The sequence below is a fragment of the Bacillus rossius genome, chromosome 6 (assembly GCF_032445375.1).
Source record: "Bacillus rossius redtenbacheri isolate Brsri chromosome 6, Brsri_v3, whole genome shotgun sequence".
Lineage (NCBI taxonomy): Eukaryota > Metazoa > Arthropoda > Insecta > Phasmatodea > Bacillidae > Bacillus > Bacillus rossius.
The window spans coordinates 57979215-57997185 of record NC_086334.1 but is presented as its reverse complement, the minus strand read 5'-3'; the positions used below and the strand labels follow the sequence as shown (position 1 = coordinate 57997185).

General features: G+C 33.4%; 2 protein-coding genes across 6 annotated transcripts in view; one reads left to right on the top strand and one right to left on the bottom strand.

Moving 5' to 3' along the window:
* Window positions 1–4969, top strand: part of LOC134533226 (coiled-coil domain-containing protein 18-like) — a 140440-nt gene extending 135471 nt beyond the window's left edge. Inside the window, exon 18 of one of the 2 annotated variants that reach the window (XM_063370625.1) lies at window positions 1066–4969. In XM_063370625.1, the coding sequence (XP_063226695.1) occupies window positions 1066–1128 (63 nt within the window). In that variant the 3' untranslated portion in view covers window positions 1129–4969. The remainder of the gene's footprint in view (window positions 1–1065) is intronic. The other variant, XM_063370624.1, reaches the window with a different exon arrangement.
* A 1921-nt stretch (window positions 4970–6890) lies between these two features.
* LOC134533227 (zinc finger protein OZF-like) overlaps window positions 6891–17971 on the bottom strand; it is a 36205-nt gene continuing 25124 nt past the window's right edge. For all 4 annotated transcript variants that reach the window (XM_063370628.1, XM_063370627.1, XM_063370629.1 and 1 more), the window contains one exon: window positions 6891–15900. In XM_063370628.1, coding sequence (XP_063226698.1) covers window positions 14921–15900 — 980 coding nt within the window. In that variant the 3' untranslated portion in view covers window positions 6891–14920. The remainder of the gene's footprint in view (window positions 15901–17971) is intronic.

Genomic DNA, 17971 nt, shown 5'->3' with positions numbered 1-17971 from the left:
GTAAAATACAGCAAAGTGTAAATAAGGGAAATGTGTATGAAATTATTTTTTGCTCAGAGAACAGTGATATACAACCTTAACATAGGCATACCGTACTCTGATATACATATAATTATTAAGTATGTCTGGAGCATTTTAAATTAAATGATTAACATTAAAGTCACATATTTACATTCTGTATAGAGTATATGTTAGCAAACATACAGTACATATACAGTAGAGTTGATATAGGCATGCTTACAAACTCTCAGCAAGTGAAACACGAGTACCTTTTTGCTCATCCACACACTTTAAAATGTTCAGTTTTTCACCAGTTAAAAATGTTTCCCGTCTTTGTACAAGCTGCAATCTCAATAAAATAAGTACAGGTAAAAATTTAGTTCACTACTCATAGTAAAAGACAAAATTTTACTTACTGATATTTAAATTTCTTACTGACCACGTTAATTTTTAACTTACGTTGACAAAGATGAACATCAAAAATATAAACTGTAGCGCTAGCGTTGTATGCTTTCTCAAAGTCTGCCATTATTAGACCATTGTTGGCAGCCTGTAAATACAGTTTTTTTTAATGGAAGAGCACTTCAAAAAATCCAGGAGCTGCAGTGATAGTGTTCCCAACAGCATTTTGGACTTATTTCACACGAAAGTGTTATCCTCATATGAATGATGTACGTGACACACGGAAATAATGAATTTATATAGATATAGCATAACAAACAGCGTACAATGTGGGAAGTAGATTGTAGGCATGTTGTAATCAACGGGAATTTATGGCATTGCATCAAATTAGATTAAAACGAGACCAAAATAAAGTAGTGCAAATAATGGGAAAATGTAAAAAGCGGTAATGTAATTTCGGGTTTCTACTGTAATTCCTGTATTAAAGCACTTGGGAATCAAACTATTAGTTTATATTATGTCTTCACAGTAGCAAAAAAAAAAAAAAAAATAAGTACTCGTATAAGTTTTTATGTTTTAAAGAAGATTTTATATTATTGCTTATGAAGGTGGATAGGTAAGTTATGCAAGTTATTTATGCAACGTATTGTTTTTCTGTCCCAGAATACACCAGTGACACCAAGGAGTCGGCGTATGAGCTTTTTCCGGAAGCAGGCGAAGAACTAAAAATAACTAATTAAAATTGTAAACAATGAAGTAAACATGTTGCATATGAGTGAGAACTTTAATTTGGGAGTATTAAGCTACTAGATAGTGCTTAAAATGTTTTCACTTGTACTAACTTTTATAATATTTTACATTGTGATGATATATAAATATTTGTAACAAATACCAATGGGCAACTTAGATTTTATTTTTTATATCATTTTCAAATTTAATATAATGATTTTCTTGTAAGGTTCCTCCTGCTTTGATATATACCTACACACATCAAAAACCTTGTATATTGGGATGGCCACCATTTTGAGAAATAACTAAGATTAATAGAATGTAAGTTTAGTTTTTAAATATGACAAAAATAATAATGTACACTGGGCAGTATAGTTGCACGGTTTTTATAATAAAAATAGTTAATTGTGAACATGAAGATGTCAAATAAAATACACTGAGAGTATGTATGTTGCATAATATATATTAAGTAAACCAAATATTTTATTTTAAGGTTTATGTAACTGTGGGATGTTTAATTTTTCCCCCTACTATAAAGCTAAGGAATATGTTTTACCTGTAAAAAAAAAAATTACATAATTTTTATTTTATTTATATTGGAGGTTGAAAAGTTGTCTATTGGTATTGTGATCCAATGTATACTATTTTCATTAACTTATTTAGTGTATTTGGTTGATATTTAATTAATAACATCTTTTATGTAACTGTAGTGATCACATGAATAACTTAAAAGTAATTTTCTTTAATATATTGCAGTACTTTGTTGTAATTATATTAGTATTTAATGACTGAATTAAATATTTTAAGCCGTTATATTTTGTATTAAAAGAAATAGCCAAAATGTTACAATTACTTAGCTTTATTTTTGATTTTTCTGTGTAGAAATTGTAGAATTTATATATTATTTAAATAATGTGTAAAAATTGATTTTGAAATTCAGATATTACTTTGTGTTCTTAACAAAAAATATTTTAAGCCAAAAACTGTGTGTAACACAATTGTGCAATTTTTCTGTGTAGGCATATGTATGGTCAGAGATTGGCATATTTGCACTAATGCTAGTTACAAAAGATTGGAATAAATTGTGTATTTTTATAAATAAGAACAAGAAGCTGTAGAAACAATTTTATTTACTTTTTTAAATGATTATTAAATAAATTTGAATAGTTGTGGATGGCAAACTGATTAATAGGGTTGTGCGAATGTTCGGTATACCGATACCGAAATCGAAATTTTGCTACTTTCATTTTCGATATCGGTAAGAATTTCATCTGTCGAAGTTCGTTTTTAGCGAAATATTTCGAGCCAAACGAAAGTTCAATAGCTTACCGAAGTTCGTTTGTTCTAGTTGAAAAAGAAATCGTAATTTAATAAAAATGTACAGTATAATACCGGTACAATAACGTTCCTTATTATAAAGTATATTTCACTTAACGAATTTTTTTTAAGTCCCCGCCAAAAATCGTATCTTCGCCATGCAAAACGGTTTCAGTTTAAAGTATCATTTTCACTATAACGTATAAATTCTACTAGTAGCGTGGCATTACTACACCAAAATTTACTTAAACTGGTAAATAAATTTTCAGCTAAATGATTAATGTAGTAGAACAAAGATACACAAATACCAACGCAACGTATTTTCTAACCTCTAGATTCTCAAAACAAAGTTAACAAACAGGCACAACCATAGATTATACCGTACGTAGTATGCGACGTGAGCAACACAACACCATTCGATACATCGAAAGACGGAGGTTTGAGAGAAGTATTAATTATTTAGACAAAAGTGTTACGCTACGCTAAAAATACTGTTTGATGTCTGTGCCGGGATTGTTTATTGTTATTGTTGAGTTTATTTTCAGGTTACGTTATTTAAACACCGCATTGTATTTGTGCTACAATATGAATGATCCTGGAGATAAAAAGAAACGAAAGCAATTCACGCTTAAGGAAAAAGTGGATATACTCGGAGAACTAGACACGGGGAAAAAAGCAAGTCGCAGTTGCGAATACATATGGCATTGCGGCTCTCCTGTAGCTATTTTTTTATATATTTTTTTCTCTTTGTAAAGATATGTATGCATGTTTCAGTGCTAAGTACAAAAACTTGAGGTACCTGTAAGTACTTAGCACTGAGATTCTACTGTAATGTCTTTATATGATTTGCTTGTTATTACTAATAATGTAATAACATATGCAAATCATATAAAGACATTAATTAGAAAAAAGATTTCCATTAAGATTAATTTACGTGGTGATGAAAAAAACTCACGTTAATGAAAATACGGTAAAATCATAATTTGAACAAACATGGCAGATAAAGTAAACAAAATTCAACCGTGATTACAGTAGGCCTAGGTATCAAAACAAAATCATGCAATATTTGAAAAATTACCTGATTCATTTGGTTTCAAACAGTAGTGTAGGTACTATATTCGTAAAACATACATTCCAGAACTGTTAGTACACTATTTAGTATTTACCGTATACACATAAACAAAGAACGTACCTACTTTTATTCGCGCACAGCCAAACAAAAACATTGTCATCTGCTTTATTTAAATTTTACATACTCTGACTGGCATATAAAATCCTCATAATATACAGCCAATTAGACAAAAAGGTCAACAAGTCACTGCATGTAATGACCACTTGGCAGCAACCATTTGTTATGTTTTGTTTTGACCATGTCCATTGCCTAGTTTACAGCTTCCTGAGCTAGCCATGTGTGACAGTGGTGCAAGATGGCGGCCGTTCCGCAGTATTCCCGTATTTTTTCATCAGTACCATGCACGTGATAAATATATTATCATAGACTGCGACATTACGACTGTAAAGGAAATAGTCTGTCCGCTGAAAGATCTGGATTGATTCTTGAAATTTACGAGTGACATGGGGCTGTGTTGTGTGGTCTAGGGCGGATGTTGATTTTATTAAATAGTAATATTTATATATACATCAAAAGGTACCAAAATGATTTATGTAATAGAATTTATTACTGAAGAGCAAATTTTGGGGCACTTTTTTTCTTTATTAATTAAAAAATTTCGCTTAACTTTCGTTAAGAATATATTTATCTCATAGAAAAATTCATTTTCGTTTCACTTTCGCGAAACTTGATAAATTTTCTTTCACTTTCATTTCGTGTGGATAAAGTCACTTTCGCACATCCCTACTGATTAAACTTCAAATTTTCTTATTTGAATTCAGGCCAAACTCATCATAGCCAGAAAAGGACTGGAGGTGTAAAAATTATTTATTTCTACAAACTTCTAAGTTTCGTTGAAAGTTATTTCATGCAATATTATGCACGCTCTTAGTTAAATATTATTTATTATTCCAGCACCGCCAGGAAACTATAGTAAAACAGCGTTGTGAGGAAACTTAAAAATTGTGTTGAAAGTGTGTTGTGCTGTACTGCACCCCATCCCCCTTGCTGCTCCTCTTCACGCTGCCACAGATACCTGTTCCATGGCACCAGCCCACTAGGTACCATAGTCAACCACTCTAGCATACGCTACCCTCTCTGCTTCTGGATTTGCACAATTTTAGATGTATCGTGGCTTTTAATAGTGTTTGTTTACTTATTACTTTTTTTAGTCCTCTGTAGTAATGCTTTTTTGGTTTGATTTGGTAAACGATTGTTGGCAAACCACACAGTTTTTTTGAACTACTATTTTATTATGCTTTAGGCTTGATTTTTTGACAATGGTTGGCACCAAACCGAACAATATATACTACTATAGTGATTACTGTTTTTTAAAGTTACTGCATCTGAAATAATTTTGAAAAGGTATTTTGGCACCTGAGGGAGAATCACATTTATTCAGTCTTCTGGAACCTGACTTTCATTTGGTTTATTTTTAATTTGTATATAAGATTTATTTATTTATTTTTTTTTTTTAAATGACTGTATAGTAATAATTTCTATTCCTATATAATACATATCTCGTGAGTTTTTAAAGAGTGTACACCAAACATAGGGCTGAAAGAGATAAATCATTTAGGTAAGATTAAAACTAGTTGAAGTGTTGAACCGGATAAATGAGTTAGTAAGTAAGAATAGTGGATGGCAAGATAATGTCTTAGGGGTATAGAAAAGATTACAGGTTAATTGCAGGAAAGAAAGTAAAGGTTAAAATGGGAACCAAAGAACTAAATCAAAAAGGATTTGGAGGGTCCAACCAGAGAGGAAGTAGGAATGGAAGTAGGTTTAGAAACACTACCATGTAGCCAAGAAGTAACTACAATAACAGATAGTCAATCAATAGGTGTGTAACAGTTAATTCAATTATTTTGCAGGCAGGAGTAAATACATGAACAAAAGAACACAAAAGAGAGGGAAAATGCAAAAGGAAAGAACGTGAGAGGGGCAAAAATGAACAGAAAAAAATGTGAAAGAGGAAAAACACGAACAGAAAGAGAGGAAAAGTGCAAACTATAAAATCAGGAACTATTAGAAAACTTTACACAGATTGTAAATTCCTCAGTAGATAAACTTGTGTTTGAAACCGGACAATTAAAAATAAGATTAGATAGAACTGAACATGAAACTCGGCACAAATTTGCGTCAGTACATGACAGAGTTGATAATGTAGACAGTGAAGCAGACAAGATCAAAAGATTCATGAAACTGGTGATAGACTCGGTAAGCACCTTGATTTGTTTGAAGTTAGGGTAGTTGATTTTGAGAAAGAAATATGCACACATAATAATGTGTGTACTGCTAGGAATAATGGAATTTCTGATTCAGACCATAGTTATAAATGGGAAAACGATATTGGAGAAAATACATTCGTAGGTTCAAGGCTAATGGCTAGATTATATTCCCATGTACTCATGAAAATCCAAAATATTAATAAACCAGTTAGATGAATACTGTAAGCTGTTTAATATATCAGACGAAGAACATTTGAAATGTGTTAACAGTTGCCTTAAAAATACAGCTTTATATTGGTGGGAGCCATTACACAAATCCGTTAATGATTATAGTACTTTTCAAAAATTATTTATACAACTGTTTTGGAGTACAAATATTATTTTTTTTATCGTATACAATACACAACTCGCGAGTTTTTAAAACACAGACATGTTTTTCTTCACAACTACATCATTACTCGTGGTCCACCACCCAAAATGTAACCTCCCATGTTGACTCCAAACTATGATTTAAAGAATTGTGACCAACTAAGTCACCTTTTTCCCACTCACTGTTCCACACTTCCTTTTTTTTTTTTTTTTTTATAATGCCAAAAAAATAAAGATGTTCCAGAAGACTGAATAAATGTGCTTCTCCTTCGGGTGCCAAAATACTTATTCAAAATGATTTTAGATGCAGTAACTTTAAAAACAGTAATTACTATCTAATATTGAAGGTAAGAATCTTGAGAAGTTAAGTAGTGTATTTCTTTCATCTGGAAGTAGCTAGACTCATGGCACAAACACATAGCACCTTTCTTTCAACTATAGCCAATAACAATGCACTTTATAATATTACTACCTCCCAAGATTCCTTGTGATGATCTTGCCACGTGGGACTTCCCATGTTTGTGTCTCACTCACTGAGACTGATGATTTTCTTGAGAACAGAAAAAAAAAAATCCTTTTCACGCACAAGCTCGTGTGATACTCTGTTGGCTGCCTCATGGTGTTGCATATTACATGGGAAACAAAGGCATATGCTTGCAAATAAAAAAAACAACAGCAATAATATCTTCAAAATATGTCATTCCACAATAAAACTGACCAACAGACGAAAATTGACTTTCAGGGACTTTAATTCGTTAAATGAAGTAAACATACAAAAAATATTTTAAAATAACAACTAATGCAAAACATCACCATAAGAACACATTGCTAAAACACTACTACCTTTAGGCTGGGTTCACAATTAAAAAAAATAAGCGAGTGCATAGCAAGCCATGCACACGACCTGTGCGGTCTGCGAAATCGGTTCACAATTGAATTCTTACTGTTAATTTCAGCCAATGAAATTTCGCGAACTATGCGACATCTGTTAGCAGTGTTAGTAAATAAACATATTAACTTTCAAAATAACGATAATACTATTATTATCTCGAAATTTTCTTACCCCAATATGGTTAATAAATATAAAAATATTTCTAGTCCCGCCAAAAAAGCACCCTGCTCTTCTCCCATTGGCTGTTGTGCCATGCGTACGTGACCGAAATAAAATATATTCATTTCACTCCTATGCGCACGACCAACTTTCTGCTATTGTGAATCGTTAGGTTAGGAAACATGGCATTCATATCCTATGCACACGACATAATGTTACTGTTATTTTTTCAATTGTGAACCCAGCCTTAGAACAGATAATCAGCTGTTATTAACAATACTCCGATATCCCTAATTGCACCAATAAGGACTTAACAGGAACACACTTTTGAGAACACCAAGCTAGATTTACAGAGATTAAAATTATTTCTCGTCTGTTAGTTGCATGTGACTTTACACTAAACATTAGGCACTTTGTAGTGAATCTAAAATTATTTTTCACCGTAGTTTGTACAAGTTATTTGATAAGACGTATATGTTATGTACTTAACACAAGAACTGGTTCAATTGCATCTTTTTTCATATGCCCACCAAAAACTAATTTCATAATTTTGTATTAAACCATACACTTAAGAGAAATATTGTTCTCTACCTGTTTATACACATTTATGTGCGTTTAAATGACCTTTCTGAAAAAAATTTTACAGGTTACAGAACATAATAAATTAATTTTTTGCAAACATATGTAGGAAAAAGAAGGGTAAGATGACGAAGCCAGAATTTTTCTTTCCGGTAATCAGATCGCAGCACAGTAACAGGTGCAAAAGAGAGCCCTACTAGGAGCTTTGTGAAATGCGTAGTGGCACATCATTGACTATAACCTGTGGAGCTGTGGAACAAAAAGTTTGTTTTGTGAGTAGCCAATGTAATATTTTGGCCCAGAAAATGAAGAATGATAGTGGCCAGGTTGGCAATTATTCACAGCCATGTTTTTTTATTCTGAGCATGCAACCTGTGTTTATTAAGTTGAAATGTTTTTTTTTTACACAATTATAATAAAAACATGGATACTTGGAACAAGATGAATAATTGATGAAAGGGACATGATGACGAATTCATTAACTTGCCCAATTCTACATAAATATTTTATTTCTAAATTATTTGGTCGTTTGTTTTATATTGATGACACACCAGGAAAATGGTATGTGACTATTAACGTAAGACTGACAGATGAATCTGGTTGAAAGATAGCATGAATAGCCATTTAGTTGGTAAAAATTGGGAACAGAGTGGATTCAGCATCAAAACAGCATACCAGAACCAACATTGAGAAGATAAATTAAAGATTACAAGGAAACTGTGAGTGATTACTATGTCAATAGTAAGTACTTATTTAAGGTTTATGTTTATGTTAAATAACAGTGTTTGTTGAACTTATTGTTGAAAAGGTTTCCTAAATATGAAGAAAGATTCAAAAATACATTTTCACCTGAACAACTAGCACAACTGAAAAATAATGTTGTTGATGTCAACTATAGAGCATTCGGAATGATGAAGGATGAGTTTCCTTGCATTGCCTTTAATTTTTCTGAAGGACTTGAAATTGACCACCGGTTCAACAAAGAAATGAAAGCAGCTGGGAAAGACTTTGTCAGTAAATTTATGGCCCAGTACAATATAACCTTCAAGAATGATGCCAAAAGCTACATCAACAACCCAAAAGGCTGCATTCAATAAGGTAAATGTGGATTAAATTTTTTTCTGTTTTGAAGAAATTGTGACTGGAAAAACATTCCAGATGTCCTAAATTTATAATGTAGACAAGTCGGGATTTCCCACAGTACCCACAAAAACACCAAAATTTCTGCCACCAGAGGGTAATCGCTGCTCATTAAACTTTCATCAGGCAAAAGAGGTTAAAATGTTACAGCTGGTGCAAGAATGCAGCTGGACACTTTATACCCTCACTATTTATTTTCCCTTGAGTGAGAATATAAGCTTTTTTAGACGGAGCACCACCTGATAGGTTGAAGTTGCTCATAAGAGTGGCTGGATGACCGATATTTTTGTAAAACATCTACAGCACTTTGTGAAGCACACGAATCCAAGCAGCACCAGCCTTTTATTAATGGACAACCACACTTTGCACATTACCCTAGAGATCATCATGTGGTGGTCTTGGGGTTTCCAGCTCACACTAAACACAGATTGCAGCCTCTAGATGTATCTTTTTTTGACCCCTTCGAAACAGCTCATTCCAAGGCATGCAAAAATGTTGCATCTGTAGGGGTTTCTTAATTAGGTTCATAGTAACAGAGATCGAAACTTTAACAATAAAATCTTTACAGATGAAGATTTTGAAGCTTCAAACAACTACAGACAAGTCCCAATCCATGGCTGATCTACCAGCGACATCAATCAGCACCACTGTAGAACCAGGGGACTCACCAGAGGTGCCTACTATAGGACCAGGGGATTAACCAGTGGCTAAGCAACGAAAGATTTCTGCCAAAACTACTGAACAAAAAACTACATGTACAGATAGTTAACCTGAGCCAACAGCACCTGATATAGAAGAGACATTGCATACTCCAGACATGTCAAAAGCCTCTCCCAACCAAGCTGCAGCTATTTATTGCCTGTTCTTCCTGTTGCAGACATTAAAACTAGGCATAAATGCAGGAAGCTCCTTTCATTGGTTGATATCTAGTTCACCAGTAAAGCGAGTATTAGAGAAAATCAAATCTGTTAAAGAAGAAAAAGCACGGAAGAAAAATATAGTTTCTAACAGAAAATAAACAAGACAGCTCCAGGAGGAACTTATCATCAGCAAAAGCAAAGAAACTAGCCAACCAGAGACCTCTGACGATAAGTGTTTTGTCTACATGGAAACAGAAGACAAAACAGAACTTGTTGAGAGAGAGACTGTTTTCTGTGTATGGAGAGTGGGAAGAAAGAACTGTGATATAAAGGTTCTGTATGAAAAGACTGGGTTAATACTCAGTGCACTGGTTGGGTTACAGCGATTGGTGAATTTCAAGTAGGAATGTGATTTTTGTAATTTTTATAAGGGCCTATATAGTTTTGTTTTCTTATTAATTACAAATAAATATTGTTGCAAATGAATGGTAATTTAACAAATATAAATATTTCTCATGTATGTATTTTGATGGGAACAATTCAGAAATGAACACACTAGAAACCTGATTATATGAACTGCAGATTTCACAAAGCAATGATTTTATTAATAAATTCTCAGGAACCTAAGAAAAAATGGAAAATTTTGACACCAAAATATAAACAATCAGAAATAAATTGGAAAAAAAAAATGCAATGACAAGGTTATAAAAATATGTTATTTTTTAACACACAGCATATATTTTGTGTGGGTTTGAATACTATAAATTATGTTCCTATAAGCAGAACAAAAAATAATAAGACATTCCGTTTAGAAGCGCGGCTAGACTGGCGCGTGCTGGCAGCATCACAATGTCATATGGTTTATCCCTCCCTCTCCTGGTTTACATTCTTCAAGGCTACAGCTCATACCTCCTAGAGATATCTCCCCCCCTCTTTTCAATCCAACATTCCCTCCACTCGTATACTTGAGAAACTGTCAAATCATCCTCTCCCTCCCCCTACCTCACTGCGTGCAACACAAGCCAGAACTTCACACAGTGTCGTACAGTCCATTCCCGGTAAACTGAATATTTTTAAGGTACACATGATGGACATTTACCTTAATAAATATTATATAAGTTGCTATGGCATTAAACATTAAATTTAAAAAAAAATGTGAACTAGGTACACTTTGTTAATTAGTCACACAGCAGTATTTCTGCTAAAAATGCACAAACTTTGAAATTTCTTGAATAGATTATTTTAGCAGGGCCGTGAAAATGTTTATTTTACCGCTAATGAACTATACTCACACTGCCCTCCATATTCCAACATTTCTGGAGCGGAATGCATAGCAGTAACTGCAACCGTTTTGTGCCGCGTGAGAGAAGAAAGAAAATTAATTGAGAAGCGACTTCCTTCTACGGCTAATTGCTGGCAACCCATAGCTACCCCGTTTTTATGACCCCTCATGGTTCCCAGGAACAGGGGGTTTATTCTGTTACTCAGAAATGAGTTCCTGATCGCGAAATGACAATTATCGGGAGATTTCACGTGTTTGGTATTCTAAGTTATGTGTGTCATCTCGATTCTTGGTGACAGCCAATCATGAAAGCACATCTGCATCTACTACTAGGCTGTCGAAACCTGAAAACACAATCGGCAATTCACTTTCAAACATGGCAGCTTGGAAGCGTGGTGGCAACAGTATAAACTAGTTATTCACCACTTACATTATTTTTAAAGTTATTTTAAATACCTTTATGAATTTTTGTTTAACTACCTATTATTTCAGTATTTACAACTTACTACATTACAATTATTTTTATCTTTCACATCAAGTTAGGTAGAGTGGCAAAGTGGGTTAGGTCATAGTTTTATAACCACTACAAAAAATTTTTGTAAGCTCAAATCTCTCCTATATTTTTTTTTTCTCCTTCAAAATTACGTAGATTTAATTTTTGTTCATACTATTAAAAACCTAAAAATTTTAATGTACCTAGAATATTAAATTTTAACCTTGTCTTGCGTGGCTTTATCAACATACTCAAATATTGTTTAGTGATTTTTTTTATTTAATATTTTAATCAATATTTTTAAGACTTACATTTTTAAATGTTATTTATTGTTTTTAACTATACTCAAAATACTTCATGTTTATTCAAACAATTTAGTTAAATGGGTTTATTTTGTCATGCAAAATCACCAGAGATTACAATAATAAAGTAAGGAGCAAATAACTAAACTCTCATAGTTTAGTCTTATAGTCAAATGTAATAAAAGGCCTCCTTTATTTTTGCTTTTACTTTCGTGAATGCAAATGATTACTAAATTGCTTAAAGAATAAAAAAAAATTCAATTTGTTGGAGAACTGAACCCAAAACAGTCTCATGCAACATATACAATGCAGTCAGGCAAACCACCAAGCTAAATCAGCTAATACAAATTTTGTCAATGCTAAAATATTATGAGTTAAATGCAGAGTAAGCTTGAGAATAAACGTGCCTTTATTTTTGGTTAACCAATATTCAATTAGCTTTAAAAAGCTAAGTATTTCAATGTTTAATGTACAAATTCACTTAGTAGCTGTAAAATCACTGCTGAACTTTAATACTATTTGAAAATAAAAAACAATTTATAATTAAGTGATTGTGTTACATTTAATTTAGCTAAATGTTTATTGTGTAAACTGCACAAGATTTTTCTTATGACTAGTTCTAACATAAACACACACGTGTGGATACATAAAATAATTTATCGACATACAGCAGAAAACTTCACACTGAATTTCCATTGTTTCGTGCTAAACAACAAGTTTCTTTCATTTAAGACACTGTACTTTAAATAATATATGCTGTTCCACATTTTTAAAGTATCTTACTGTTTAATAAGCGCAGAGTTTAAATAAATAGCTACTATTTAGTGATAAATTATGAAGATGTAACGGCTGTTTAGTGTCGCCATGTTTGTACGGAACGCCCGGGAGGGAGAGGCAGAAGAGAAGAGGTGGGAAGTCGTTAGACCTGAACATTGCTGAGTGAGTGGACCCTCCTATGGATAAAACACTTAGAATAGCATTTAGCACTTGTCTGAAAAAACTGATTTGTTCCGATTGGCAAGCGAACAGTATGTCGGAATCGACGTCAAAAACTTGCGCTAGAATAAACTAAAAACATAAACTAAACCCCTAGGATCAAAATAGGGGTGAGAGGTGTTCGAACTAAACATTTTAAACTTACAGCTCCTCCCCCCCCCCCCCCTCTTCCCAAATCCTTTTGGAAAATTCTGTCATTTTTCACAACAGGTCCATGCAAAGGAATTGACAAGTATTCAAACTCAAATATAATTATAAATTTTAATAGGAAACATCTTCCGAAAAGGAAAGATACCCAAGAAAAGCATGTTGGAACACCTACTGTCGCCAAAATAAAGTATAAACATCTCGTAATGAGTGGTGCATGTGTGGTTAACCGCTGTGACATTACTTTGCTATGGCTCATGGCGGCGTGCATTCCATGTTCACACACTGGGGTATTAATAGTATTGTAATTGGTGGGGGCCTATTAAGGATTGAAGGAAGACCAGAACATGGCTAGGACTGCGGATTACGTGAATGGAGCAGTTGGGTAATCAAGGTAAAAGGTTTCAGGTACACAGACATTTTATTCAAATTCAATATTAATTCAATATAAATATTACGTTAACATTTCTGACAAAACGAGTTAGTTGACAATTATAATTTGCATGGGTAAGCCGGCTACACAGAGAACGATCCAATCAACGATCGTCAAAAAGGGACATAATTTCCTTGTCTGAAATTATATTACAAAAAAAGTTACATTTACAAAACTACTGCAAAGTGCAGGTACACGAAAGAAAGAAGTTACATTATTCTTTAAAAAGCAGTACCAAACAAATACGTGCGACGACGTCTCAGGGGGAGACAGGTAGAAACAGAAAAACGGAAGCGAAGGTCAAGTTAAATTTAAATTTAAAGCAGAAATCCAAACAACTTTTTGATGGTGGCTGCCGAAAAGGAATTTAGACAGAACAAATTTAAACAATACTGATTCTACATTAGGGTGAGGGCCACCGCCTCACTGACGACTCGATTTAACTTACATTTCTCCCCTGAGGTCGCACACGCACGAAGACTAAGTCGAAGCTCTCGGACTACATGCTAGTGAAATTAACAACTGGTCAGCTACTGCTGACAACCAAGCCTCACAAAGGCTACCAGTAGAAGAAGACCCTCATCATGTCTGCAGCAGATTTTATAAACTCGCGCCGCAGCGCGCGCATGCGCATATTGGAAAGGGTGGGGGAAACGAGTACAAATTGAACAAACACTAGGAGGGGGAGAAAAGGAGGGAGAAGGATGAGGGGAGCGAAGTGCCGGAGGCCCGCGATGACGCGCGCATTTCAAATCGCTACAGTATTTCATGGTATTTTATTTATTAAGACACAAATAATACCAGATATATTTGGTTCGAAAAGTAAAATATTTTTTTTTTATGAGGCGGGAGGGAGGGGGGATAGGATCGAAATGGGCTACAGAAGTAGCGATTTTACAAATACAATCCGTGGATCCATAAGCATACGTAAAATCGAGGTTTTAGTGTAGACAGCCTACGACGTAATTAAGTCCAATCATTTTATTTTCAGTTTACAAGGCCTATTCTTTTTTTCTTCTGAATATTATAACAGTTTTTAGTAAATATATATATTTTTCTGTGAGATGAACATTTTGTTTTCTAAATTACATTCACATTCACCATCTTATCCTCACTGGTTCGACATCTTACACACAACTTTGCATACTTTCACACAAAAATTTTTGTTTACTAAAATTCTTACACTATGCTCTTGGAACCATTAATATTTACAAGAGGGATAATTTTACTCGCATATGCTATAGGAACATCAACTATTAGCATGTCCCAAGGGTATAAAGTAACTATGAAATGTATGTTCGTCATATATATATATATATATATATATATATATATATATATCATACGTTCCTTTACGGTACCTTCATTAAAACCTTTAGCACTGCATATTAATAACAAAATGTTGTTCTCATTAGTGTGCATGCATGTGTGATATTCAAAGAACCTTTCCGAGTTAATATAGCTTTTCATATTGAACATTACAATGGTTTTGCGCTCATGTGTATGTGCATGTGATTCTTTAAATTACCTTTGTGAGAAAAGTTTGCACTGCATATTGAACATGAATATGATTTTTCACATGTGTGAATGTGCATATGACTCTTTAAAGCACTTTTTTGAGAACATTTTACATCACATACTGAACATGAAAATGGTTTTTCTCTTGTGTGTGTACGCATGTGTAATTTCAAGGACCATTTTCTGGAAAATTTGATACTGCATACTAAACATGAATGTGGCTTTTCACCTGTGTGAATACGCATATGATTCTTTAAATGACCTTTCTGAGTAAATTTCATATTGCATAATGAACAAGAAAATGGTTTTTCTCTTGTGTGTGTACGCATGTGAATTTTCAAGGTACATTTCACAGAAAATTTTGCACTGCATACTGAACATGAATATGGTTTTTCGCCAGTGTGAATACGCATGTGAATCATTAAATGAGCTTTCAGAGAAAATTTTACATCGCATACTGAACATGAAAATGGTTTTTCTTGCGTGTGTGTACGCATATGAATATTTAAATGACCTCTTTGCGAAAATTTTTTATCACATACTAAACATGAAAATGGTTTCTCTCCTGTGTGTGTACGCATGTGTTTATTCACAGAATCATTCCTAGGAAAATTTGCACTGCACACTGAACAGAAAAATGAGCGACCAGTTGTATGGGCATGGATGTGTGTTTTTAGATTATTTTTAGAGAAATATTTTTTGAAACACAATGCACATGAGTATGGTTTTTCCCTTTTTCTGTTTTCTACATACATCTTTCCACAGCTTTTACTAGAAATATCACCATCATGTGCAATGTTAAAAGTCATTGCCTTGTGCAAGTAACTTCTTAGTTGTACATCTGCTGTTGATCCTGGTAAAACAGAGCTTTTTGATAAATCAAAGTCTGTCACACTGCCAGTCTTGAAGGGTTTACTATTATTTAGGACTGCTACTTGACCTGGAAAAACAGGAAAAATTTTAAAATAAATAAATAAATAGATTATATGTTTTCATAACTGTAAATACACTAACACTAATCAATTTCTTAGAAAACTTGTAGCATTGTAGGATTATACAAACCCACACTTTTTTTCAGTATTTTTTTTAGAGGGATTTATATAATGTTTTTTTGTCATTTAGAGGGATCAGCTGATTATATGGTTTCAAGATCGTAGTGATCTAGTTGTTCATACTTGTATTTTTTACATAATAAATATTCTTATAATTAATTTTGATATTTAATTTATTTATTTAGAAAAGCCATATTACTATGTTTTTATTGGTTTTCACAAATTACAATTATTAATAACAGTACATATACACAATACAAATAAACAGGGAATGATTAAACTTAATCTCAAGTAAAAAGGACAGGTAACAAAATGCATAAACATACATACCTTAAAAAAAAAAAATTGTACATGTATTAAAATGCAAAAATTTGCAACTTTATATTATATATTATATTAAATTAATAACATTCTGGTAGATCACATCCCACTCACAGGGAGAAGGCATGCACACTTTGATGATTAAAATGCTTCTCCAGGCACCTCAGATGATGTATTATATTTAGCAGGCTTATCATGGATGATGTCTGTATTTTCAAAACCAACAGGAGAGCTGGCATTGGCAAGTTATTCGGGATGTAATTTTCCTTAAAAGGGACTGATAAGGCACCCATTAGGCTAGAAAACAGAGTTATTTCTTCTGTAAAAAATCCTCTTCGACAACAGAAATGTGGAACCAGGCATACGTATCATATTTGGTACGGAGTTTGGCAATATTTACTTGTGACAAATTCAGTTCATTCCTTATATATTCAGCAATTTTGTGTTCCTTGACTGATGAATCAAACTGCATAGTAAAAAGGGATTGTGTCTTCTTAAACAAAGGTTTAACTGTTGCTTTTAGAGATGATATGTTTCTGACACCCACTTGCATGGAGGTTTTTTTGTGATCATTAGTGATTTAGGTTCTTGGATAACATTGTTTTTTTTTTAGTTTGCGCACTCATTGGCAGACCATCACGAAACCTTGTTCATCAGCATTTTGTTTGTTAGATTTGCTTGCGTTGCACAAATCGTGCTGCGTCTAGTAGGTCACCTGTAGAACCTTTGTCGGCAGACGATGCTACATATACATACATGCCGCTGATACTTAAAGATGCTACCAGATCAATCTTTTTGCTCCCTGCTTGTTTTAGTGTTTGACTGTAAGATTTAACTGGGTCATTCTTTGCTGGGCTATCTTGATTAAATGTAGCAAGTTCATGTGTTAGTTCAGAGAGTTCAGTCCTAGAATCAATTAACAAGCACTTAAGAACTTGATTTGCCGATTTCAAGTCAACAACTTTGAGACACACCTCCGACACAAGTCACTGTATATTTTGCAACTAGGGCCTCTTTTGACTCGGACCTTTTAGGAAACTAACTGAACATGTTCGTGAGATTATCTTGAATGTGATCAAAATTATTTTTTTTTATATTCACAGGGCTTAAAAAAAAACTCAGAAATCAGGTTGTTCACTTAATGATGAATCAATGTTGGTGAACACAATCATCAAGTCAAAACCATGAGTTACAGGGTACATGCGCATGAATGACCGTAGGCATCAACTCATGTGGAGCGCGCAGACACGTCCATCTGCAACAAACTCGCAGCCGCAACTGTCTATATGTGTAAATGCTTTTTTCCGTATTTTATTTGCTTTCATTAGTATTTTTATTTCTCTATTTTATGTTGTTATTTGGATGTTTTCATTGTGTTACTAGAACATTTGGTAATTTTTTTGCAAGAAAGGATGAGGGACAGTTGCACAACTCAGCAGTGCCAATTTTTTTTTTTTCAGTAATAAGATTTTCTTGTGTGTTCCATATGCATTTCTTATGCTGGGAAAATCAGCAGATGTCTTCTCTCATGGGAGACTATAATTTTATCGTGTTTTTTCGCCAGCCAATCAAGAGGAACTTTGTAGGTGTGTATCTGTATTTTAAAGAAACACCTACATAAAAGGAGAATGTATTGTA